This window comes from Diuraphis noxia, unplaced genomic scaffold (genome assembly GCF_037042655.1).
Source record: "Diuraphis noxia isolate RWA-SAM2 unplaced genomic scaffold, SU_Dnox_SAM2 contig0001, whole genome shotgun sequence".
NCBI classification, from domain to species: Eukaryota; Metazoa; Arthropoda; class Insecta; order Hemiptera; family Aphididae; genus Diuraphis; species Diuraphis noxia.
In genome coordinates, this window is record NW_028301711.1 from 6,504,370 (window position 1) to 6,522,522 (window position 18,153).

Here is an 18,153-nt window from a genome sequence, read left to right on the forward strand (position 1 = left end):
GAAAATTGTTTTATTCTTTAAACCTAGTATTTTATTTCTAATCCAGTTTGGCAATCTTGGTATATCTTCACTCAGAATCGTTTTTCATCATATTATATAGACCTATAGTTGGTTTCTAAACTTAACACATTCAGTATGTACTTATAATAACAAAACACAACTATTATTTTATTTATAAATTATATTAATAATTTAATTATGTATATTATTTATGTTGTTGTTGAGTTTTTATTCATTTTAAAATTTGAACACAAAAATACAAAACAATGTATTTTATAAAGTATGAAAATACAATAAAATTAAAAATTACAATATGGTTAAAGATTTGCTTTATTTTTAAAACTTGGTAAATCTAGTATAGTATGTAATGTTCAATTAAATATTTCCGCCCAAAGCAGATTTTACTGAATCGTAACATTCCAAACATGCAAGCAAAATTGATCTTTCGTAATGAAATTAATTAATTATTGCTTTCTGTAGTAGAATTCGACATAAAAATTAACAATTTTGTGAATATACTATTTAGCGATAGTGGCAATCATAGCGCAAGGCTCAGAAAATAATAAATATAGGTTTATCCATGATAAAGTCATTAATAGGCTTATCGCTTTTTCTGTCACTACCTCAAACCGGTCTAAGAATATGTTATTCACCGTCAAGGCCGGTTTACACTTATCAAAGTAGCCACGTCCGTGAACCACGAATTAGTGGAACGGATTCTACTTTGATAATATAAACACACCACACGTACGTGTGACAAGCTCGTACAAGTCGTGTTGTCCGATCCGTGCCGGCACGGACATGTATCAAAATTCTCGTACGTGGGGAGAACATTTTATTTTTATATTTTTAATATGTCTTGTTTTCATTCAGTGAAATGTTCATTCATGTTTGGTTCTTTACAATATTAAATTTATTATAATAAATACAATTTATTATAATTTATATTAAATTTATTTAATACAATAATATTTTTTGTATACATTTTTTTCAACTTAATTTTTTACTCGTACATAATATTATAATGGCAGAAAAAAAATGGTCTGAGGACAAAACAATGAAATTTATTCATTTGTACGAAAGCCATGAAGTTCTTTGGAATACAAGTATATCTGAATATAAAAACAAACATTCTAGACAAATAGCGCTTGAAAAAATATGCAATGAAATGGCCATAGAGAATTTTGGTGTAAACGAAGCAAAGGCAAAAATTAATAATATACGTTCTGCTTATTGCCAAGAGGTGAAAAAAGTGTCTGCATCAAAACATTCAGGTATCTAATCTATACATATTAGATAAGTAATAATTTTCATTTTATACATCATACTTTTCATTATTTTTAGGAACCGGAACCGATTCTATTTATAAACCTTCAGTACCTTGGTTTAATTTAATGGATTCTTTTCTTAAATTACATGTAATCCAACGGCCATCACAAACAAATTTGGTAAATTTAATTTATAGAATTATTGTTATAATAGTAGTTAAAAATATTAAAAATACATAGTCACATTTTTTTTAATAAGCATAGAAATAATAAACATAGTTTATATAATAGCAGATAGAAAATGTAATATAAATAATTATTCGACAAATAATTATGAAATTAACATTAACTATGTTTATTAATACATTTCGATTTTCTAAATTCGCAATGAATATTACACATCGAAAATATTTTCTTGCCATGGTACTGCACCTTCTTCGTTGAAATATTTACATAAAAGCTCTCGTTTTTCAATCGCACTTCTCGGATAATTTTGCCCAAATCTTAATGGTGGAGCTTCAACTAAACCTGTAGGTTGTATTTGAGAATGCCAAGAACCCATTCGAACTGTTGTACTTCCTGCCAATTCTTCATCATATGATCCCGGAGGCATATATGTTGACCCCGATGTGATACGCAACCAATTATGGAGAGCACATGTTGCTTTAACAATTTCTTCGACTTTACTTGGTTGAAGTTGTATTGGTTTCAAATAAATTTGAAATCTATGTGCCAATATCCCAAAAGCATTTTCGACTATACGACGCGCTCTTGATAGTCTATAGTTAAATATGTAATGTTCTTTTGACAATTTTCTCCTGGAATATGGTTTCATCATATATTTCGTTCACGGGAAGGCATCATCGGCAACAAAATAACCATTTTCTGGTAAATTTAAAAAATCATTTTCAATAGCTAACTTTAATGAAGAGTTTCGAAATATTCCTCCATCGGAACATCTTCCATTTGCACCAACATCTAAGTAGCGAAAGCAATAATCATGATCAACAACAGCTAATAATACTATGCTAAATGATCCTTTATAATTAAAAAATTCAGATCCACTATTAGCTGGTGCTTTTATTACTATATGCTTTCCGTCTATTGCTCCATAACAATCAGGACAGTTCCATCTTAAACCAAAATTTTTTCCTATTTCATTCCATTCTTCAACACTTGATGGACACTGAAATATCAAACATTTATTGTAAAATTACTTAATAAAATAATTTATCAATATTATTATAATTTTATGTTTGTAGATATCTAATGTAATCTCTTGCACTCAAAGTAGTAGCATTGAGAATGAAAATGAAAAATGTGATAACGAAAATTCAGAGACTACAGAAAAAACATCAACACAAAACCAAGTTAGTTTCGAAAACTGTACTGAAACCATTCAAACTATTAATCCATCTTTAACCAAACCAATGTCAACTACTAACTCAATCCCGATAAATTTAAATAAAAAAAGAAAATTAACTCCACGAAATTTGTTTAACATTGATACCACAGTAGATAGATTGGAAAAAATTGCAGCAATTGCATCTGCGCCAAAAGTTGAAAATCCGTTTGAAATTGTTGGTAAAAGTGTTGCTGTTAAACTTAATCAACTTCCTAAAAGGCAAGGACTTGCATCGCAATTGAAAATACAAACTATCTTAACAGAGGAATTGTTGAAGTACGAAGAAAGCCGTGAATCAAATAATAAACAAACTCAAATTCATCATGATACATCATCATACACTCCTCAATCTCGTCAATCGAACTACGAAGAAGGCCAATACCATTTACTATCTAATTCATCCTCATCCATTGATTTAAATATTCCATCAGTAAGTTCAAATTATACGTGTAATGAATCTTCTGAGTATAATATTGAAGGCACAGAAGAACCCGCACCGCAAACATTTGAACAGTTATTTAGTTCCATAAGTCAATAAAAGTTATGTCAGCGTATTTATCATTTTGTTTTTCTATATTTAATTGTTTTTTATGTATATTATATATTTCATAAGTACTGATATAACTATTTAAAGTGAAAATAAATTTACTATAATAAAATTACCTTTATGAAATTTTCCAAAACATTATAGATTTCTGTACAAACATCAGGTACAAACAAACTTATGGTACATTTGGGCACTCGAAAAAAGTACTGTAGTGACGAATACGACTCTCCAGTAGTGAGAAATCTTAATGTGATTTCCAGCTTTGTCTTAGCTGGTATTGCTTCTCGAAAAAATGTGTCCTGTTTTTGAATACGGGTTTCCAATTTTTTTAGTAAAATATTAAAATGACCATCACTCATCCTCATATAGTTCATGAAACCTGGTCTGCCTTCCACTCGGAGCTCCGTTAGGCGGGCTGAAGAAACTTGTTTTAGAAACTAATTTCATGAAATGTGAAACTTTAATTTCATGAAACCATTCAATTGAAAATCAAATAGATACGCACACTGAGTTTCATGAAACAAAAATTTCCCATACTTGCGCAACCACGGTTTCATGAAACTTGTGATTTTGGTTTTAACAATAAAGTTTCGTATAAATTATACGAAATAATATAATTAGGTACCTATTTATCATATTTTAATATATATATTATATACACTATACACTGTACCTTGTATATACAGCATAGCAACAATAGTAAATAGTATTTATCGTACTTATTGAATATTATTTATATACGGCATAAAAATCCCCATAATAATCTTCATAGTAAATAAATCCCCATAAAAAACGTTAAAAAAAGAAACGTTATCGATGTTTTGACCAATAGTATCTTTGTTTTTTTTTTTTTTTTTTATACAAAATATCGTTTGTGGACTCGTAATCTACAATATTATTATTTAATAGCATAACGTACGTCATTCGGAGTAGTGACTTGAGTTCACTTTAGTGCTAGTGAATAATTAAATATATAAGTTCGATATTAATTGATTTTATATATTTTTATTGTTATCTAAATATTTAAATACGATATCGAAAGGAGAACGAGATTTTAATTCAAAATTAATAGAAGCAATCGAAGGATACGTCTGCTTGTACAATTACAAAAACAAGGATTAAAGAAATAGAGATAAGGTCGACTTGGCCTGGGAAAATGTTTCAAAGGAGGTAGGACGAACAGGTTAGTAAACAACTTTGAAATAACTTCGATATATATTTGTTAATATCAATGATTACAATGGTTTTTAGTCATAAACTTAATTTATTATGTATACAAGTATAAGTATAAATATAAATATAAGTATAAGTTACCAAATATATCTATAGCGACTATAGTGATATTTTTATTTTCATATTTAATAACCATGTGATTACTCTATACTTCCCACAATTCTTAACCATTGAGGTGGAATAGCAACACAAGGTTTTAAGAAGTAATCACTGAGGTAGTCTCTCATTCCCTTTGCTGTCGTTTAATTAACGTTTCTGTTTATTTCTAAGTTTACATTCGGCATATGAGTGTCTTCATCAATATTAACATCATTTCTTGGCGTATACATTTTTCCTTCTGTTTTGCGAATGTAATTATGCAAAACACATGCACATTTTATAATAGATATCACGGTTTTTTCTGAGCAACCTATAGGCGTTTCAAACACACGAAACTTAGATGTGAGCATTCCAAAGGCACACTCAACTGTCTTACGACCTAAAGACAGCCTAAAATTGAAAACTCGTTGCTTATCTGTTAAAGAGCTTCTAGGATATGGTCGCATAATATATATTTTAAGAGGGAATGCCTCATCTGCTGAAAAATAATAAGGGAAGCTGTGTTCGTTTTCGCCAAGTGGTAATGGTTCTGGTGGTGGTAAATTAAGACCATCAGCTTGCAACCATCGACCTAAACGAGATGAACGAAAAACTCCCCCATCGCTGTTTCTACCAAGATCGCCTACATCAATAGTAACAAAACAACCATCTGCATCTGCACACGCCATAAGTTGAACAGAAAAATAACCTTTGTAATTGAAATTACGTGAGCCAGTATTTCCAATTTTTTAATTCTTATGTGCTTGCCATCAATCGATCCCAAACAGTGAGGCAAACTCCATAGTTGTTGATAACGTGCTGAAATGTTTTTCCATGCATTTGTATCTGGAGCAGGTAACCATTCTGGATGTAAACAGGTCCATATAGTTTCAGTTGTTTCTGCAACAGTCATACAAATTGTTCTTTCACCTCTTACGAAGTAGTGAGCCAAAGCTCTAAAGTTGCCGCCTGTGGCCAGATATCTGAAATAATATAATAAAAATATGTTGTGAATTTTTAGGTTAACAAAATAAACAAATTTTCTTGTTTTTTACGATTTAATAGAATATGTACTGATAAAAATACTCATAAAATAATATAATTAATATTGATTTTTATAAAAACTCCAATTCTTATAAATATTGCTCATAATTAAACAGAGTTAAAAAATTCAAATCAAACACTCATTTGTATACTGCCTAGCAGTTAATAGAATTGTTTTCTCTTTGTTGTAGCAAAAGAGTGCAAGGAATCGTGGAGAAACTTAAGAATAGTTTATACACGTGCTATAAAGAAGCCACCTTCTGGATCTGGAGTGAATAATAAAAATAAGACGTGGTATCTTTCAGAAAATATGAGTTTTCTAAAACCATATATTAATATTACTTTGGACAAATCATTACCCGGAAATTTACCATCACCACCTAACAACGAGGAATTTTAAGAATTTGAAGAAGAAAACCCAACCGAAATAAACAGATCGGATATACGCAATGACATTGAAAATCCCACATACGATGTTTCGTCTTGTAGTATTAGTACAGATACTACCAAAACTACCAGCCATTATGCAATGGGGCCTCCAAAGAAAAAGAAAAAAACACAAGTTAATACTGCAGACGATTGCATAATCAACTACATTCAGTCAAAGTCAAATAAACCACCAAATGAAGATAATGCGAAAAAACTTTTTTTATTAAGTCTACTTCCAGATTTAGAAGAAATGAGTACAGTGCAATTCAGAGCTTTCAGACGCGATGTGGGCAATCTTATTGACAGAACACCTTGACAATCACCAAAACCATACTTGACATCTAACAACTTTTCAACATCATTCCGATTCCTCATCATATGATGGTCACTCTCACACATCAGAACAGAATTCTTCTGAGATTGACCACCCTAACATGCTGTACCAAGAACTTCAACCATATTTGCTCAGAAGACCAGAAAATTGAATAACAAAAACTAGTATTTTGTAATTAGTATACTGTATTTTTTTTAATTTCATTAATTTTTATAACCCAGAAAATTTTTAAATTTGTAATTTTTTTTTTTACTGAATTTCTATTTTTAGAATAAAATATATAATTAAACTTACCTCAATGTTATTATGAGTTTTTCTTCTGGTTCCAAAGCCATTCTCCAGTTAGTATCTTTCTTCGTTATATGTGGTCCAACTGACTGCACTAAACGATGAAAAGCAACTTGAGACATTCTATAGAAACTTTGGAATTTATCCTCATCGGCGGTTAATTCCTTTGCAACTACATAGCTACTATGCTGTTTATCTTTTAAAAGTGGATGAATCCAATACTTACGTTTCCTTTTTTTGTTACGAAGCCACCAATATAACATAAACACATCCTCATCATCAGACGACATTGTCGAAATTATACAGTTTCTCACACTTTAGTTTCACCGGTGTACGCAAATAAGAAATTAGTTTCATAAAACTAGTTTCATGAAATTTATTTCTTAAATTGGTTTCTAAAACAAGTTTCTTCAGTGTGCAGCCCGCCTTAATAACGTATTTGATCCACCTAAAATATTTCGCCTGGCAACCCAATCTCGCACCCATATTTTTCTTTTCTTTTTACGATTAGAAATAATTTGGTTTGCACACTCTTGAGCTAAAACTCCGCAGACTGATAACACTACGTCTGCCAGTTCTGGTTCCATTTTGGCAACTGATAAATTATTTATTTTATATTTTACTTGGACAGAAAAATTTGACAGTGTAAACACTGTCGTCAGTGCTCGAATCAAGTTACACTGATCCTCGTTAACGGACGTGGCTACTTTGATAAGTTTTTGATAAGTGTAAACCAGGCTTCAGTAGTAATAATATAAAATCAATTCATACAACGCTACCTACCGGCAGCTATCATAATTAAAATTGTAGTCGCCGAAAATCCCTATAGCATGGTCTATCTGTCTATTCTATAATCAATGGTATTAGTAACTCACTGAAATGCTTCACTAGTAAAACCAGGTTCACCATTAACGACTTTATACCATTTACTTATAGTATTTTGGTGAGGAAGAACATTTTTAAAACTCTTTCCAACATATTCATAGGTTTTACTTGAATAAAATTGGAGTGTAATGGAAAACTTTCTCAGTTCTGATGTAAAAGGTATTTTCTGTCCCAACATTTTACGCTCAACCAAAGAACGCAATGTATCAGATCCCAATGACTATTTTAAATTAAATATTATATTATTATATAGCAAAATTGAAAAAAATCCATTCAACAGAAAAATATCAAAATTATCTTATAATTAATAAATGTAAATGAAATAAATGTAGTTTATGTAAAAAATATTGTATTAGTTTATTAATATAATAAATATAAAAAATTTATAATATTAATAAATATAATAATAAAATAACAGATATTTGTTATTACCATATAATTAACTATACTAGTTATACTAACTATAGGGCGACCATAATTTAAAAAAAGACACTTTTTGCACTGAGTAAAATATAGGTATATTGATTGTCAAAACATGAAACAATATACCTACAATAGTTATATAATATATTTATTATAAATACTACAAAAAATGGGATAATTCTGTTTAAAATAGGACGTATGGTTACCCTAAACAATACTAAAAAAGAAAGTTATGATCATTTTAAAATAGTAATATAATTTAAAATAATACTTGTAGGTGATTTGAAGCATTTTCAGACAATAGGTTTTTATGTTGTAATTTTTCAATTAATTCATCTTATGTCTTGAGCTTAACACTAAATCTTTGAACCTGCTTTTTAAGGTTGTGATTTTGGATTTGTTTTTGTTTGAATTTATTTTGAATTATTTGTATATTTCTTTTAGTACGTTTTGGAGTACAAAAATGACTAGGAGACAATATTCCTATAGTATATGCATTTATACGTTTACGCCTCTCTAAACTTAATGATAGTTGAGGTGTTGATAAATGTTCTATATCATCCAAATCACGTTTTCTGAAATGAACATAACACTTATTTAAATTATATTATGTGGTAAACAAATGTTTTTGTTTTTAGTAAAGACCAACATAATAATATATTTATCGCCTCTATTACATTAAAATTTGACATGTTAAGTATATATAATAAAATATAGCAATATTAAATTTTACCTAGGAGTGACACAGATCTCAATTCATTATCTTTACTAAAATCATTTATATAAACTTACATTATATTATTATATTTTAAATCAAATTATTATTATAAAGTATTACCAGAGAACATCATCTTTCTTTAAAAGCACACTCAATTCGTAATCTTCGGGACTAAAATGACTATAACATACTCAGTATGAAGGTAAAATCAAATTTAGGCCACATGCCGATTTCCACTGATGTTTACGACATTCATCTTTAGGAAATCTAAAGTAAATTTAACATAATATTTTCATATAATAAAATACCTATATTAATAAAAAAAAATAATAATAATAAGTTTAAATTTAGGTCTTCTAAAATATTACTTACGAATGAAATTTAATTTCAGAATTTGCTCTAAACTGAACGTCACAAATTTCACACTTTATAACCATTATTATTTAATTAATTGTTTAAACAAATAACACACCGACAAGAAATAAGAATAAAATTAGTAATTACAAATTTATGTTTTAACTTCTGTTTTCTACTTTGTTTTTACTTTTTATGATTTTAAATTTATAAGCAATGGTATCATTTATGTACGTAATCTTATCATTCTTATCATACAATAATTTTTATAACACAATAATCGGACCTGAAATTCTATTGCGCATGTGTTTAGTAATAGAGTAATAGTAGAACAGCGCACTCACGTCTGACCGATGGAACTATACCCATGCTCCATCTATTAGTATAAGGTCTATGACTATTTGTATATTAGGTACAGCAACTTATTACCTAAAACCGTGTTACCATCTTTATTAATTGTCATTAGTTTTAAGCGCACACACTCACATATATTATACATACCTACACACACCACCACACACTAGCACTCTCTGGTCTTGCTCAGCGACCCCGTCCACTTCCTTTGAGTCGCTATATACAAGTATACACATTTACACAGGTCGGTCGGTGTGTGCGTGCGCTACGAAGTAGCTGGTGAACAGGCGCGCGTATATCTAATTTTATTATACGCTCCCGGCCCAAACACACTAGATCAGAGGTATTCAAACTTTTTCAGCACGCGGCTCCTTTGGGTGTTCACAATATTTTTACGACTCTCAAATTATTATGAAAAAATTAAAACAAAACACGGATACAAATGATACAATATGAGAAATATGCTATATGGGTGATAATAACAGTGACTAGAAATAAGACTTCAAATGGTCGAATCGTTAGGTGTATCGTTTTAATTTCCATAATGATTGTAAATAATATTTATAGTAATTATACAAGACCTAGGTATGATATTGGTTTTCGGTGCTTTGACGCGTGGCTCCCTTGGCAAACTCTCGCAACGCCCATGGGACTATGGGAGCCGCGACGCACAGTTTGAATACCTCTGCGCTAGACATAGACCTTATACTAATAGACGGAGCATTGTGTAGTTCACAGCGGTCACGACAGGCAGCGTCTCACGAAGCACAGATGCACAGCGCACATGCGCACTAGGGACGCCCGATGAATTCCATATCCATAATATTGTGCGATATAATATCGTTTACATATAAATATAATATTTTTTATGTTTGTATGATTCTATTATTCAAATCGAATATTCGTTTATATAAATTATATTATTCGTTTAGAATTTGTATCTTAAATTTTAATACTTAACGAGTCTTGTCAACAAGGAACATGGGCCAGAAATGCATCATCTGTAAAATACCAGGAACAAATGCAGTTTGGTTCCCACGCGAATTTTTCGATTTTTTTTTTACCAAAATGTGTGTTTCACGACACTGAATACAAAAGTCTAATTCCAAAATTCTCGCAAATCATTATTTTGGAAGTTATAGCCATCCAAAGTTTGCGATTTTATGTTTATACGCATATACGCGCAACACTACTTTAATGCCGTGCACATCGCCAATATATACGCACGTTCGCTGTAGGTAAGTGACCTAGCAAGTAAACTGAACCTTAAGTAACACAAATGACTCATGTCTTAAAGTCAATAAACTTCACGGCTCCCGGAGCCTATCGGCTCCGGTCACCGGACTCGATGGCCAGATAAAATAAAATAAGTATAAGTGGCTCCCTTCGCCTGTCGGCTCCGGTCGCCAAACTCGAGGTCCTCTGGACCTCTCGTTGGATGGGGGCTCGGCCCCCAAACCCCCCGGGGCTTAAATAGCAAACCTGGGGGGGAGGGGGAGGGGGGGGGGGGGGGGGGGGGGGGGGGGGGGGGGGGGGGGGCGACCCCTCCGGGGTCGCGGGGGGGAGAGCGTCCCTGCCCTGCGGGCAGCCTGATGACCTAACAAGTAATCTGAAACTAATTTAACACAAATGACTCATGTCTTTAAATTCAAGGGACCCCCGGTTCCCGGAGCCTATCGGCTCCGGTCGCCGGACTTGATGGCCAGATAAAGTAAAATAAGTATAAGTAGCTCCCTCCGCCTGCCAGCTCCAGTCACCAAACTCGAGGTCCTACGGACCTCTCGTTGAATGTGGGCTCGGCCCTCAAACCCCCCGGGCTAAAAAATCAAACTTGAATGGGGAGGGTTATTGAAAACAAACATTTTTTGCAATTTTAATTTTATTTAAATTTTTCAATATTTTATTAATCGTCATCCGTTCCTGTAGAAGAAGAGTCTTTATCATCATCACTTATCAAAACATCGTTTTCTTTTGAGTTATACAGCTCACCAACACTCTATTGCCTTTTGAAACTCGTTAATTAAAATTATAATGAGGTAGATATCTACATAAAACTAATAAGTTAAATATAACTTTTACAAAAATATAATTATAGGGTATAATCTAACATTTTTCATCAAACTACTTTAGATAATATTGTAATAAAATAAAATAACATATAAATGAGAGGCGAGAATACGAAAACGTAAGAAAGTGGGTATCTAAAGCCGGTTTGCGCGCATGCATGCGTAAATACTAAATACGTGAAATCGCAAACTTTGGATGGCTATAACTTCCAAAATAATGATTTGCGAGAATTTTGGAATTAGACTTTTGTATTCAGTGTCGTGAAACACACATTTTGGAAAAAAAAAAATCGAAAAATTCGCGTGGGAACCAAACTGCATTTATGCCAAATACCAGAAAGTGTAAATTCTGCTTTTTCATTTCACTCGTAAGTTGATGTTTTAATGCTAGTATTTTGTCATGTACCATTATGCCAACAATGAACATTTTAGATTTCCTAAAGAACAAAGCCTTAAAAAATCATGGATGATAGAATGTCAGGTAAAACTGTACCTTCCATCATACAGAGTTTGCTCCAACCATTTTTTACCTGAACAAGTGCTAACAAATTGATTGTTAAAGAAAAATGCAGTACCTAGTGTAAGATTATCATCTTATGCTGTAACTAGGTATGTATTTTATATTCTATAATATAAAATTATTTTTGTTCAGTATTGCTGATTTTTTTAGTCAACTTGATAAAAATACAGTTCATGATTTAAGTATGGTAAGTTCTCAAACTGCATTGGAATCTGATAGTTCAGCTGCTAACTCACAACAGAGGTAAGTATTAAGCATTCCATGCCCTTTTTTTACCAGTCCACTCCTCACTATAATTAATTGTTTGTTTGTAAAACACCTACACAAAAGAAATTGTTTTCTTCACCTCCAAGCGTAGCTAAAAAACATAGAATTTTAAATGCTTACAATATTGGGGATTTAGATGTTAATCATTTTTCTACACCTAAAAATGCAGGAAGGCATTTAAAAATGGTTAAACAAAATTTTTATAAAAATCAGATGAAAACTCATATATTGAGAAAACAATTAAACCGCCTTAAAAATAAAGTGAAGTCATATGAAGATTTAATTATGGCTTTAAAAAATAAACAATAATTACTGTCTGAAAATGCAGCTGATCAACTTCAGGTCAGTTTCTAACAATATTTAAAATTGTTTTTTTTTTTTGTTGTGTGTAATTTGTGATTGTTTAAAGTTTCGATTATTTTACATTTTTTATATAGGCATGTTTTCTAACTATTGAAGTAGGTTATAATTGTTTTTTTTTCTAACTTTTAGCTTAATGTATCTAGTCGTAACTTTTAAAAATTACTCTTAATACAATTATATTTATTACAGTTGATAATAATAAATATAAATATAATATATTAAAAATATGTAATCTAAAAATATGTTATATTTTTATTTTATTTTATTTTTTATTTATGTGGTAAATTGTTTTACATGTTTGTGTAATTAGTTAGAGCTAATCATAGATCTTTTACTAGTATTAGGTTGATGGAGCTAATATGATATTTTATGTTGTTAATTGACAAATAATAAAAATTACTAACATTAAAAATGCTCATTTTGTTTTATTTGGATACCTCTAATAAAGATTTCTTAAGAATTTATGATAAAATAATATGTATATTTCTAATACATATTATTTTAACATACCTATCTGACATTATATTGTTATTATGTTTTTGTTATTAGTTATCTGGATCAGAAACATTACGTGATATAGTTAACAGAAAATTATGTGGTCAAAAGGCTCCTTTTTCAGATGAGTTGAGAACATTTTCTATTACATTGCAATTTTACTCCAATAAGGCATACAATTTTGTTAGAAAACAATTTAAAAATGTCTTACCACATCCTAAAACAATTTCAAAATGGTACCAGGTAATTAATGGACAACCTGGGTTTTCTAAAGAGGCATTTATGACAATTAAATCTAAAGCAGAACATAGTACCGTATTATGCAACATAGTTGTAGATGAAATGTCAATTAGAGAAAACATTGAATAGGACGGTAAAAACATGTATGGTTTTGTTGACTTAGGCACAGATATTTCAATTGAATGTGATGATTTACCTCATGCTAAAAATGCTTTAGTTTTTATGGCTGTTGGAATTAACGGACATTGGAAAATGCCTATAGGGTATTTTTTTATTAATGGTTTAAATGGTGCGGAGCGTGGAAATTTGTTAGTTAAATGTTTAGAACTTATGTCATATACAAATTCAAAAGTACATTCTATTACATTTGATGGTACCTATACTAATATCGCCATGTGTAGAGTTCTGGGCGGTTCTTTTGATTTAAAAGAAGAAGAAAACTTTTTATTTTTACATCCTGTGTCAAAAGAACCAGTTTATATTTTTATGATCTATGTCATATGCTAAAGTTGGTCAGAAATACTTTTGGTGACAAAAAATGTTTTTATAATGAAAATGGAAGTGCAATTAAATGGGATTTTATAAAAAACTTACATTTAAAGCAAAAAGATGAAGGGTTGACTGCAACTAAACTAACCCAACGTCATATTACTTATCATAATGAAAAAATGAATGTGAAGTTAGCTTCACAGGTGTTTAGCAATAGTGTGTCCAATGCACTTAAGTTTTGTAAAGCTTTGGGTGATCCAAAATTTGATGAAGTAGATGCTACTGCAGAGTTCTGTGCTTTAATCAATAATGCTTTTGATATTTTAAATTGCAGATCATTTTTAACCGTACCGTCTATTAGTATAAGGTCTATGACACTAGACACAGATATACATATATAATAAACTAGATTGCTAACTGGCCTATACAGCCTGTGTATTAAATTGAAGCCAACAATCCGCCATTTTAATCGAGGCCGGAACACCATATTACTTATTATTTATATTGATAACAAATGTTTTTTTTTTCGATATTAGAAAAATAATTCTGTAAATCACAATTAGTTATAATTAATAATTATATAAATCAATTCAATTAAATATACTTTTAAAAATTTTTAGTTTTACATATAAATAGGTGTATGGTATAGGTAGCTGTTATAAACTATAGCAAGCTATTACTAATATAACGTTGAACAGTAAATTACATATTATAAATATTATAAAATAGTTTTTGTCTTTTGCTTGCCGTTTTTACAATTGACGATGTCAGTATTTTACTGTAGGCATGTAGTCGTATCTTGAGGTATGTTCTGGTTATTTGGTTTATTATATCTATTTTATGTGGTTTTGTATATAAGTCGGTTGTATCCCAACAATTATTACACTCTCTGAATACTGTTGAAGATGTTGCTAATTCATTTTGTACATAAGTAATTATTTTTTGGTCCATGTTTTTAACAAACAATTTTTTTTTATCAATTGTCAATGATTTAAACAAAGTTTCTGTCAATCTAATAGTTTTATAGACACTATCTGAAGGTAGTTTAAGACCGCCTCGTTGTTTTACAAATGTAAATTTCCTAATTGATTTATTATCATCTCCTTCATTGCAGTATGTATGATCATGGACACTTGGAGTATCTAGAAATTAGAATAGCTCGAATACAAGATTCACACTTCAAATTCTGTAAGAGTGTTTTTACTACATATCCACTGATGTAATACAAAAAAGAAATGTATTGTTACAATTATCTGCCAATAAATAATAATCAATCTCATCATTATATTGCTCTTTGGGTTTTTTATAGTTCCATTTAATCGCAAAAAGTGAATCTTCAACTGGTGACAACAATGCACAATTTCCAGAGCTCATTTTTATAGAATTATGCAATAAGATACTTTTTAGAGCATTTTTAAACTCCAAACAATTTGTGTTATTATTATGCTCAAATTTGCCCCGCATAAAACCGAAGAATATATATAAGTGATAATGATTGATAATACTTCTGGCCTCAGATAAAATGGCGGAACTTTGATTCACGTCTTATCAATAGTTAGCAATCTAGTTTATTATATATATATCTGTGGCACTAGATGACTTTATTTGCATCTAATCAGTGAGTAAATTTACCCAATGTAATCAATGCCTAAGTGAATGCTTGATAAAATATATACCACTTTAAAATAATTTTTGATCTAAAATATTAATTGGTTATTTAGACTAAATTTTTATCGACGCTTCTAATTGGAATTATAATGGTTATAATTATTTTAATAAAATAATTTTTTATAGTTTATACTTACAGCTTTGTCACAATACGCATTCATCAGTTTTTGAAGTGGTGTAATTTTTTTAATTTTAAAATTAATAACAGCATTATCATTCTGTCCTAGCACTTTAAGGTGTAATTGTTCACCATCCTAAAATACATGAAAATTTTTAATAAAAAAATATAAAACAACAAACATTAAAATTTCTAACAAATTAGTTCATATTTTATTCATACAAATGTTCAACATTTAAATTGTCGTAAGGAATGTTAAACAAAACAACACGTTTAAAAATTAATTATTTTAATTAACTTGATTATGAACTAATACGATTTGTTGGTCTTCAGATTCAGAAGTCAAACATTATAGTGCCAAATATACCTAATAATATTAAGGATGATAGTTGTGTTAATAGTATTGAGATGGTTCAATGATGGACGATGGTGGTAAACAGTTGAATTTATGATATTATGAATGGCACCTATTACTGTGCGATGGTATTTTATCGATTCGTTACCAAGAGGTAAAGTTTGGTATCAGATAAGACTGTGCTTGGGAAATGGATACACAGCACTGATACCGTTTCGAAAATATTGATTGTTTAACGAAAAAGAGATAGGTATTTGTGTAATAAAAGATCGCTCATAACAATGAAAAAACATGTAGTCGGCGAACCTGCAAAGTGGACATTGTGAAACACTATATTTTAGATGGAAAATGCGTAGAGAAAATGGCGTGGGCACGACGCCGGCCAGTGACACTGACATGAGATAATAAAACGTCCCCTAAATCACACGTCAAGACAGGTGTGACTGGTTTAGGGTGTTGGACACCATTATTACGACACGCTGAAACTTAAGTAATTGTTTCAGAAAGCTCTACATGAAATTGTGTTGATACTTATATTTCTGTTCACGGACATTTTTAATCCTTGAATTCGTGTAGAAAACCAAATTTGTGAACTGACCAACGATGACGACGTTAGTACCAATGAGAAATTTGGTGTTGGTGAAGTATGTGAATTTAATTTTCCTAATTAAAAAAAGTAAATAAAATTTCGTTTGCGGTTTGTAGCTGTTAAAACTATTATACGGAAATTACACTGTCACTTCCACACCTGTACGTGTCGATGAGTGTAAAAATTAATAATTATGACTGCACGCATAGGCGGCTTTAGGCCTATAAACTATCATGGATGTTGCTTAGAGAAAGAAACTAGTGGATGAAGTCCATGAAAGAAAGAATTAAATTACGCATTTAGGAACATCACAATCATAGAAAAGAGATTAAATAGAAACAGAAAGGCAACTCCCATGAAACGTTTTGATACCAAGTTCGGTTCAAGCGCTCCCGACGGTTGTCGTAATTACTATACAACCGATTTGTTAACAATCTGCTACATAACGATAAAATACTATTGTATCGATATAAATGCAATAGAAATAATTCCAAAAATTAAAAATTAGTATTGTGAATAAAATAAAATAATAAAATCAATTTAATATGTAAATAAATATTTATTTTGTTATAAAATTTAAAATATATAAATACAAATTTTTGCAATCATCAACTTTTTTACATAAAATTTCATCAAAAAATTCAAAATGTATACAAATAACAACTTATTTATTAATATTATTAAACATTACATTAATACATGTTATCATAAAATACAATTAAATAAACAAAAAATAATAATTCTATGTTAAAATAATGCAACTTTAACTATACATATTTAACATTTTTTCTGTGACAAAACCTTATTTCTTTTTGAATATTTTTCATGGTAAGAAATAGCATAAAGTTTTATCGGATCAGAGGTACAGTTGTTTTTTTTCCCTTTATTTAGAATTCGATTTATATGATTTACATACGAATAAATCAATAGTTTACAAGCAGTTTTGAGGAATACTTTAAACAAATCATGTTCACTACAAACTAAATTTCCAACAGGTACTCTCTTAAAAACAAACGAATACAATTCACTAAATGCATTATTTTTGTATACATATTTATAGAAATTAGAATTAAATAAATCTATAACCAAACTATACACATCTATTGTATCTTTATCTGGATAAAATAAATTACATTGTGACATTGTGAGTATTGGCGTTCCTGAATTAAAAAATGTTCATCTAAAGGATAAGTAGCAGTTAGTTTTGAGATGCAGATGGAACAATTTTTAGTTATTTGCTTCACTCTTTTAATAATCCATCCACTGACATAAGCTCTACTTGCCAAGGTTATAATATTGCTGTTATTGTGTGGCTTTGATATTAGAGCAGTTTGATGTTGGTCATTACAGTAATTTTCTTCAGCAGCGTCTTCTTCAATTGGTAGTTCATTAAATAAAAATTCTTTAAATTTGTCCAAAACTCCATCACAATCGTCTTCTTCACAATTTGCACCAACAGAATGAATTGAAGCAAAATTGTTTATAACGAGGGATTTAAAGGATGAAATAAAATTAGCAGGAGTTGGATTGATATTTTTGATTCCATGGCTTCAAAAAGAACCAAAGAAATTTTCAATGGGATCTTGATTAAAATTTCTAAGTAGAACATGCTTAAACCCATCT

At 30.2% G+C, this 18,153-nt stretch overlaps 1 protein-coding gene, 1 long non-coding RNA gene and 1 pseudogene across 2 annotated transcripts; all 3 read right to left on the minus strand.

Moving 5' to 3' along the window:
* Positions 1-1,662: 1,662 nt before the first annotated feature.
* LOC149059372 (uncharacterized) lies at positions 1,663-2,106 on the minus strand. The gene has a single exon (XM_089217929.1). It carries the CDS (start codon positions 2,104-2,106, stop codon positions 1,663-1,665), a length of 444 nt encoding a protein of 147 aa, XP_089074055.1.
* Positions 2,107-4,593: 2,487 nt separating this feature from the next.
* On the minus strand, positions 4,594-6,916 carry LOC107162703 (uncharacterized; annotated as a pseudogene).
* Positions 6,917-8,217: 1,301 nt separating this feature from the next.
* Positions 8,218-9,462, minus strand: LOC149059373 (uncharacterized). Its single transcript, XR_016189907.1, has 3 exons — positions 9,025-9,462; positions 8,773-8,919; positions 8,218-8,509 (listed from the first exon to the last, which is right to left on the minus strand). It is a non-coding gene; the product is annotated as an uncharacterized LOC149059373 (long non-coding RNA).
* Positions 9,463-18,153: the final 8,691 nt, after the last annotated feature.